The sequence below is a fragment of the Propithecus coquereli genome, unplaced genomic scaffold, assembly GCF_000956105.1.
Source record: "Propithecus coquereli isolate 6110/MARCELLA unplaced genomic scaffold, Pcoq_1.0 Scaffold249, whole genome shotgun sequence".
NCBI classification, from domain to species: domain Eukaryota; kingdom Metazoa; phylum Chordata; class Mammalia; order Primates; family Indriidae; genus Propithecus; species Propithecus coquereli.
Genome location: NW_012148052.1, coordinates 962,363 through 972,657, shown reverse-complemented (window position 1 = coordinate 972,657; position 10,295 = coordinate 962,363). Strand labels below are relative to the sequence as shown.

Here is a 10,295-nt window from a genome sequence, read left to right as displayed (position 1 = left end):
TTAACGATATTGATTCTACCAATCCATGAGCAAGGTAGGTTTTTCCATCCTTTTACATCTTCTACAATTTCTTTTCTTAGTGTTTCATAGTTCTTCCTGTATATGTCTCTCACATCTTTTGTTAAATATATTCCTAGATATTTAATTTTCTTTGAGGCTATCGTAAAAGGTATTGCGTTTTTTATTTGAATTTCGGCTTGACTGTTATTGGCATATACGAATGCTTCAGATTTGTGTGTACTGATTTTGTATCCTGAGAGTTTACTGAATTCATTTATCACTTCTAGGAGTCTGTTGGATGAATTCTTGGGGTTTTCTAGATATAATATCATATCATCGGCAAAGAGTGAGAGTTTGATCTCATCTGTCCCCATGTGGACACCCTTACTACCCCTCTCCTGCCTAACTGCTGTGGCGAGGATTTCGAGCACTATGTTGAATAGAAGTGGAGACAGAGGGCAACCTTGTCTGGTTCTGGTTCTAGGAATGGTTTCAATTGTTCCCCATTCAATATGATATTGGCAGTGGGTTTGCCATAAATGGACTTGATAATTTTAAGGAATGAGCCGTCTATGCCTATTTTGATGCGAGTTTTTATCATAAAGGTGTGTTGGACTTTGTCAAATGCTTTTTCTCCATCTATTGAGAGAATCATATGGTCTTTGTTATATTTTCTTAATCTTTGTTTTCTATAGACATTTTCTTCATCTATAGATTGGCAGGTACTTCCTTTCAGCACTATAAAAATTTCATTCTGATGTGTGGTTTTCATCATTGCTGTTCCTTTGAAGTTGCCTGGTTTTTTTCCTCTGATTTTAAGTTTTTTCTTTGTTTTTTAGCAGTTTGATTATTAATTTCTCTGATGTCGTTTTCTTTTTATTAATGCTTCTTGGGGTTCTGAGAACTTCTTAAATCTGTGTTTTGTTATCTGTCATAAATTTTGAAAATTAAAACACTACTTCTTTCTCTATTCCCTTTTTCCTCTATTCTGGCACACTAATAACAACATTGTTAGACCTTTCCTATATGTCCCAATTATCTCTTAAGCTTTTCTGTACTTTCCATCCTTTTTTCTTTCTGTGCTTCGATCTGCTTATTTTCTATTAACCTATCTTCTAGTTCATTAAATCTCTCTGATGTGTCTAATCTGCTGTTAAACTCATCTATTCCATTCTTAATTTGTTATTACATTTTTTTAGTTGTACAGTTTCCTCTTAATTCTTCCCTATAGATTCCAATTCTCTTGTAAATTATCTATAACTCATCCATTTTCTTGAATGTACTAGTCCACAGTTATTTTACGATCAATATTCTGCTTATATTCTCCTCCTCCCTTAATATTTTAATTATTTTGTACTTACTATTTCTTGGCATGCCTGGAAATTGCTGACTGAATGCTACACCTTTCTCCTGGAAAATTACAGAAGCTCTGAATGATGCTATCTTTCTCCAAAGAGAATTTAGTTTTCTTCTGGCAAGAATAATTAACCATACTCCAATAACAGTTGAGGTTGATCTATTTTGGTTTGCTCTCACAGAACAAAATCCTTCGCAGATATCAACTTGAAAGCCATGGCTCTGTCCTCCTTTGAAGACCATGAACTATAATATTTGTCTCCCCCATTCTGTAAGACTGCTGAATTCTGGCTAGTGAAAAATCTACTTTGTTTATTTATATCTCAGCCCCAGCATAAACAATTAGGTGTTAGCAAATGCCTTATGTGGATATTCCTTACAAAAAGCTGAACTCACTTCTGACATTCCTCAGGATCTTGGCTCTTCAAGTCCTGGCTTTTTGGTAGCCCCAAACTCCAGTTTTTGTCTCCCTAGTTCACTTACTGTTCTAAGCTACTGTTCTCTATTTAGCCCCTATGCCATGCACTGGTAATTCGGAAATGTACCAAAGGAAAATTTACAGAGCTTATCTGAATGTGTTTCCCATTTTTCTGGGATCTTGGCCCCTCAAGTTCTGATTGTCTTAGTCTTCAATGCCTCCCCCTTCGTTTTTACTGGGGGTGAGGTGCCCAGCATTTTATACAAATAGGCAGAAGGGTTAATCTAATACTAGCTATTCTATCACATCTGGATGTATAAGTCCATAAACTTCAGCTCCTTTGACATCTACATTATTTGATCATAAAGTCTCAGCATTACTATTTCCTAATAACCAAAACTGTCCATGTTTAGGCCCCCAGCGTCTCTTAGACTACTGTAAAGAGCAGTATTAGACATTTCTGATTCTAACCCTTCTACTTCACCAGAAATTATTATCTAGCTGGGCACCATTAGAAATAACTTTTAAAAGTACAGATTTCTGTGCTCTATTCACAGGATTGAGTAAGTGATTTTGGTAGGACTGTAATGGAATTCTGGGAAAACCCCCCCCCCCCCCCCCAAACACACACACACACACACACACACACACACACACACACACACTCTCTCTCTCTCTCTCTCTCTCTCTCTCTCTCTCTCTCCTCTCTCTCTCCCCCCCTCCCTAAGGGATGTAATCATTCCACAGCTTGCTATGTGGGAAAAATCATTACTCTACACCTCAGCTGCCAGTTTCCTTTCTAAACTAGAAATCTGATTATGTCACTTTGATTAAAATCTGTCTTATGTTTATCCATTACCTTTCTACAAATAAAAGGATCCTATGAGTACTATATTAGTGCAATGGTGTATGTGTACGTATTCGTGTGTGTGCATGAGAAGTGAGAGAGTGAAAGCCTGAGAGAAGGAGAGAGGAAAAAAGGGTGAAAGCTAGAGGGAGAACATGGGAACAAGATTGAATCTGAGGGATATTTGGCTTTGAAGTTCTCACAGTATAGTACAGGAGGAAACAGAGACACAAAACTGAATTCATGAACCTCCCAGAGCCTTTTTAGTGTTTTAAGATGAAAGATCAAGAAATTACCTTGTAAGGAAGAGACATCTGTATCACACTAGGTATCTAATGACTTGTCACAAAGGTTTGACTTGAGCATCAAAAAAATGCAGCAGACTATCACGTACTGTTTCTGGGTATGTTCCTAGACTTGAATATCATGAAAATAGGTAGACCACCATTCTAATCAACTCCATGATACTGACCAAATAATTTATTTTACTGGTCTGTTGACTCCCAGAAACTGATAATCTTTTTTCAACTACATATTTGGAGGGGTAATCAACAGCTTTAAAACAAATTGATTCAATAAAATGTTAGCTCAGAAATTCTATCAATGGGAACTGACAGAGTCAAGAATTTAAATTAGTACAGAGCTTATAAATAAGCACATTCCAATTTCTCCCAAGAAATATTTTCTTCGAATTTGTGCATACCTCAAAACACTCTGGATTCAGCTTTCAAGCTGCCATGTATAAAGTGGTCAAATTTACATCATCTTTAAACTTGATCATATAGAACTCTATTGTTATTATAAAGGCAAATTAAATGTATTACTCAATGACATTTCAAAAATGTTTAAAAAAATGAAATTACTTTGTTAGTCACAGTGTTGATTGCCAGAGTTGGAGAGGCACTTCCCGAAATAATACACTCCATTCCCAAAGAATCTGAATCTATGCTATATGGAGTTGAGGCCTAAAATACAAGAACAAAATAAATAATTATTAGCTTTATATATCCAGCAACTTTAATGCAGTTTGAAGGGATTTCATCACATTCTCCAACATCCAGTTTTGTGCTCTGTTTCTGAAAATGAACTTAAATTGTTATTGAAATCTCCTTTTGTATTTTAGTAAGCTACTGACTTGATATCACAAAGTCCATTGGTATGACTACTCCCTCGCAACTCTTTTAACTGACTGCACTTGACAAAAATTATAGATAAATTTCTGTAGCAGAAACTGTTTACAGTCCCCTAATACCCACTTTTCTCTTCTCCCTTTTAGTAACAGAACTCTACAGTTATCTACTCAATGGCTGCCCAGCTACAGGCTAGCTTTCCAGATTCAACTGCAGCTAGATGTGGCCATGTGACTAAGGTGCCAATGGGATATGAGGAGTAATGTGTGAAACTTCTGGGTCATGTCTTTGAAAGAACTTGTTTGCCCACCGCTTTATCTTTCCCTCTTATTGCAGGCTGGAAGGCAGATATGGTGGTGGTGATCGTGCTTAACCATAAACATGAGGGTAATACCCTGGGAAAACACTGGAAAAACAAGATTAGAAGGAACCTGGACATCTGAATGACCTTATGAACAGAGCCATTTACCCCTCTAATCCACCTATCAGCTTGGATTTTTACCTGAGAGAGAAATAAATCTCTCTAGTTTAACCCGGTTATAGATTTTTAAACTGACATTTATTTTTTTATTGATACATATTAGGTGTACATATTTGGGGGGTATATGTGATAATTACATATATTCATATAATTAAATCAGGGTAATTGGGAGACTCCTCACCTTAAATATTTATCTTTTCTTTATGCTAAAAACATTCAAATTATTTTCTTCTAGCTATTTTGAAATGTATAATCAATTAGTGTTAATTACCATCACCCTACTGATCTATCAAACACCAGGTCTTATTTTTTCTAAGTGAAGATCTGTACCCACTAATCAACCTCTCTTCAGTCCCCCTCTCCCCCTATTCTTCCTAGCCTCTGGTAATCACCAATCTACTCTCTATCTTCATGAGATCTACTTTTTTAGTTTTCATATGAGTGAGAACATGTGATACCTGTCTTTCTGTGCTTGTAAGTCAGTTACAGTTTTATTTTTCTTCCTATATTAGAACTGAACAATATCCTAAATACAACTTTATATGCATTGTTTATAGAGTTAACATGGGTGTCAAAAACAATATTGAAGGTTTTTTGCATTTAGAATTTTGAATATATACACTGTGACAACTCACCTCTCTCTCTCAAGAGATGGTTATTGCTTTGGTGAGCCCTCAAAAGTTCAACTTCAATGATGAAAGTTAAAGAAGGGGCAACATAATTTGTGGCTATGATGCTAGTTCCATATATACTCCTTCTCTGGCAAAAACATATTTGTCCCACATAAGATCTTAATTGAACATGCATTTTCAAAAGATCCTACTAGATGGGCAAAAGAGCAATTTCACTGAGACACATTTCTGAGATTAATCTATCACTTAATCCCTCAACATTTCTTTCATCAGATGACCTAATCAACCTAGGTTAGAGAACACGAATCTTGATTGAAATTAAAAAAAGGAAAAGAGCAGAGCTACCACTCCAAGCTAGAATCCAGCATTCAGGTGCTGGGTACATATTGACAATGAGGTGGAAATGGAAAAGGGGTTCAGAAATAGAAGTGGAGGAGCTACAAAAACAACTTTGTCTATGCCTCAATTTTGGTGCCAGCCAAATTAGCTATATCTAAATTAACACAGAGGATTACTTTAGAAAGCTGCAAATCTCATGTTTCCCTAACCCAACTCAGTCATTTCAGTTCTGACTACTGGTTCACTAATTTTTATTCTTTTTTTTTTTTTTTCCCTTGAGACAGCCTCACTCTGTCGCCCCGGCTAGAGTGCCGTGGCGTCAGCCTAGCTCACAGCAACCTCAAACTCCTGGGCTCAAGTGATCCTCTTGCCTCAGTCTCCTGAGTAGCTGGGACTACAGGCGTGTGCCAGGACGCCAGGGTAATTTTTCCATTTTTAGTATACAGGGTCTCACTCTTGCTCAGGCTAGTCTCAAATTCCTAAGCTTGAGCAATCCTCCCATCTCAGCCTCCCAGAGTGCTAGGATTACAAGCCACTGTGCCTAGCCTCTAATCCTTACTCTTACCCACTGGTAGGAAGAGGGGAAGCCTGTGCTGTGTGATTTCGTGGAACTTACTCAACCCTTATGCTTATTTCCTCATCCCTAAAAAGAGGATTATTCTACTTCCTCTAGAGGTTTATTAAGGACACTAATGAAATGATTTATATAAAGCATTTTATGGTAACTGAAATACACAATAAATGTTTGCTACTGTGATGACCACTAGAACATACCTGTTACTGATGCCAAAGATCTTCTCATACAAAGAAATACTCATCTTCAACAAAATACTTGCAAAGCCGTATTCAACAGTACATTAAAAGGATCACTCACCATGATCAAGTGGGACTTATCCCTGGGATGCAAGCTTGGTTCAATATACACATATTAATAAATGTGATTCACCATATTAACAGAATGAAAGACAAAAACCATATGATCACCTCAATAGATGTAGAAAAAGGATTTAATAAATTCAACACTCTTTCATGATAAAAGCTCTCAATAAATTAGGTATAGAAGGAATGTTCCTCAACACAATTAAGGACACAAATGACAAGCCCACAGCTAATAGCATACTCAGTAGTGAAAAGCTGAAAGCTTTTCATTAAGATTGGGAACAAGACAAGAATGCCCACTCTCACCACTTCTATTCAACATAATACTACAAGGCCTAGCTAAAGCTATCAGGCAACAGCAGAAATTATTCCTTGACTAGTGATTGGGTTATGCCCCAATAAACCCGTCATAAATTAAAAATACTGTAAGATGAAAACACATTTTATGCACCTAACCTACCAAACATCATACCTTAGCCTAGCCTAGCCTACTTTATATGTGCTCAGAATACTTTATACATTAGCCTACACTTGGGCAAAATCATTTAACACAAAGCCTATTTTATAAGAAAGTGTTGAATATCTCATGTAATTTATTGAATACTATACTGAAAGTGAAAAAGAGAATGGTTGTACAGGTATCTGAAGTATAGTTTCTACCGAATGCATATTGCTTCTGCAACATTGTAAAGTCAAAAATTCATAAGGAGAACCACTGTAAGTTCAGGATTGTCTGTAAAAGGTATCCAAACAGGAAAAGATGAAGTGAAATTGTCTCTGTTGGTGACATGATCTTATACATAGAAAATCCTAAAGACTCCACCAAAAACTGTCAGAACTGATAAACAAATTCAGTAAAGTTGCAGGATACAAGATCAACTTATAAAACTCAGTAGCATTTCTATACATTAACAACAAACCATTAAAAAAAGAAATTAAGAAAACAATCCCACTTATAATAGCATCAAAAAAAATATTTAGGAATAAATTTAACCAAAAATGTGAAATAGCTGTAAACTAAAAACCATAAAACATTGGTAAAAGAAACTGGTAACACAAATAAATGGAAAGATATCCCATGTTCATAGATTGAAAGAATAAAGATTGTCAAAATATTCATACTACCCAAAGTGATCTATATATTCAATGCAATCCCTATCAAAATTCCAATGTCATCCTTCACAAAAATACAAAAAAAAATCCTAAAATTCACAAAGAACCACAAAAGACTTTGAACAGCCAAAGCAATCTTGACCAAAAAGAACAAAGTTGGAGGCGCCACTCCACAGGATTTCAAAATATGTTAAAATGCTCTAGTAATCAAAACAGCATGGTACTGGTATAAAAACGGACACATCAATAAAATAGTATAGAGAACCCAGAAATAAATTCACATATTTTAGGTCAATTAATTTTCAGCAAAGGTGCCAAGAATACACAATGGAGAAAAGACAATCTCTACGGTAAGTGGTACTGGGAAAACTGGATAGCCACATATGGAAGAATGAAAATGGACCTTTATCTCACCCCATATATAAGAAGCAACTCAAAATGGATTAAAGACTTACACATAAGACTTGAAACTATAAAACTACTAAAAGAAAACATAGTGAAAAGCTCCTTAATACTGGTTTGGGCAATGATTTCTTAGATGTGACCCCAAAAACACGCAATGAAAGCAAAAATAGATAAATGAGACTGCATCAACCTAAAAAGCTTCTGCACAGCAAAAGAAACAATAGAATGAAGAGATAACCCACAGATTGGGACAAAATATATGCATATCATCCATCAGATAAGGTGCTAGCATCCAAAATATACCAGGAACTCAAACTACTCAATAACAAGAAAACAAGTAACCATATTTAAGAAGGGAGCTGAGCATAGTGGCTCACACCTGTAATCCCAGCACTTTGGGAGGCTGAGGCAGGAAGATTACTTGAGGTCAGGAGTTTGAGATCAGCCTGGGGAACACAGCAAGCCTTTATCTCTACAAAAAATAAGGAAAAAATTAGCCAGGTATGGTGGCAAGTGCCTGTAATCCCAGCTACTTGAGAGGCTGGGGCAGGAAGATTGCCTGAGCCCAAGAGTTTGAGGCTGCAGTGAGCTATGATCCTGCCTCTGCACTCCAATCTGGACAATAAAGCCAGACCCTGTCTCAAAAAAATTAAAAATAATAATAAATAAATAAATAAAAAGAATGGACAAAGGACCTGAATAGACATTTCTCAAAAGAAGACATACAAACGGCCAAGAGATATATGAATCTCTAGTCATAAGAGAAATGCAAATTAAAATCACAGTGAGGTATTACCTCACACCTTTTAGATTGGTTATTATCAAAAAGACGACAGGTAAGTGCCAGCAAGGATGTGGAGCAAAGGAAACCCTTATACACTGTTGGTGGTATTTCAACTTAAGTAGTACAGCCATTTTGGAAAACAGGATGCAGGTTCCTCAAGAAACTAAAATAGAATTACCATATGATCCAGCAATTTCGCTACTGGGTATATACCTAAAGAAATTAAAATCTATATGTTGAAGAGATGTCTGCACTCCCATGTTCACTGCAGCATTATTCACAATAGCCAAGTATATAGAAACAACTTAAGTATCCACCAATGGATGAATTGATGAAAAAAATGTGGTATATACATACAATGGAATATTATTCAGCCTTAAAAAAACAAACAAAAAACCGCAGGAAGTTCTATCATTTGTGGCAACATAAATGCCTAAAAGGCATTATTGTTAAATGAAATAAGCCAGGCAGAGAGAGACAAATACTGTATGATCTCACTTATTTGTGGAATCTAAAAACGCCAAACTCAAAATAGAGAGTGGAATGGTGGTTACTAGAGGTGAGGATGGAGACAGAGGAGACAATGGTCAATGGGTACAAAGTTTAAGTTAGAGAGGAAGAATAGGTTCTGGTGCACTACTGCACAGCACGTTGACTATAGTTAATAATAATGTATATTTCAAAATAGGCAAGAGAGGATTTTAAATGTTCTCACCACAAATAAATGATAAGTATTTGAGGTGATAACTAATTAGCCTGATTTAATCATTGCACATTGTATACATGTATTAAAACATCACATTATAGCCATAAATGCATAAAATTATTATTTGTCAACAAAAAATAAAATAAAAACAAAGGAATACTCAATGGTGATTAATAAGAAAGGTGACAGCTTTGGTATGAGGCACTGTATTCCCACACAATCGGATTCACAGCTTTAGCTATTATAAGTTAATAAATTAAAAAAATACATTTGGATAACTTATTACTACATCTATAAACCCAAATTATGGGCAAAGAAAGTATCAATGAATCTAATCAGAAGGCACCAGTGACCCTGTGAAAGGTCCCTTCTGGAGTTCCCTTTTACCCATGTCAAAATCATACCCATTTAATTTTCACTTCTAGTAAGGCAGTGTGATGCCATTACAGACCAACCTTCTGCTGATAGCAACTACAAACTATTTTGGTCGGAAAAAACAGTTACCTGAGGATTTTGAAGAGTAAATATAATTGGCAGACTGTGGAGAGAAGTCAAAACTTGGAAAGACCAGCATGATACTGGGTTTCCTGTTGTGTTACATCTTTGCCCCAAGGTTGGGCAGTAGATGTAGAGTATGGACAGCTAAAGCTGTCATTTTGTCAGCAGAACCAGGGAAAAGTTAACATAGTCAGCCACCAGAGAGAGAAGGGAATCCCATAGGGCATAAAGTTAAAAAAGGTCCCATAATTCTGAGTATGAAACAACACAAAAGTATCAGGCTGACCCCTGAACCACGTGTATACAGATTTGCATCAAAGCAGAGGCTTAAAGAATCAAACTGAAATTGGAACCACTGCTCACAGAAGGTAAAAGAGAGAGCTTTACAGTTTGATTGTAATAGAATTAACTGCCAGCTAAAATTAAAATATCAATATTCTATAGAAGATTATTAGAGAAGCAAGGTCTATAAAAACTTAACATTCACAATGTCCAGGATATAATCCAAAATTACCTGACATACAAGTAACAAGAAAATGTAGCCCATTCTCAGGAGAAAAGGCAAATTACAGATGCCCACTCCAAGAAGATGGAACTGTTGGAAATATGAGCAAGGATTTTAAAGTTAACTATTAATATTATAAGTATGCTCAGTGAAATAAAATAAAAAACACTTGCATAAAAATATAATAAAAGAAATCTCAGTA

General features: G+C 35.9%; 1 protein-coding gene across 1 annotated transcript in view; it reads right to left on the bottom strand.

The window, feature by feature from the left end:
* The window catches only part of FOXJ3 (forkhead box J3), a 164,973-nt gene that overhangs the window by 40,845 nt on the left and 113,833 nt on the right, over nt 1–10,295 (bottom strand). Inside the window, exon 6 of the mRNA XM_012646759.1 lies at nt 3,485–3,586. Within this exon, the coding sequence (XP_012502213.1) occupies nt 3,485–3,586 (102 nt within the window). The remainder of the gene's footprint in view (nt 1–3,484; nt 3,587–10,295) is intronic.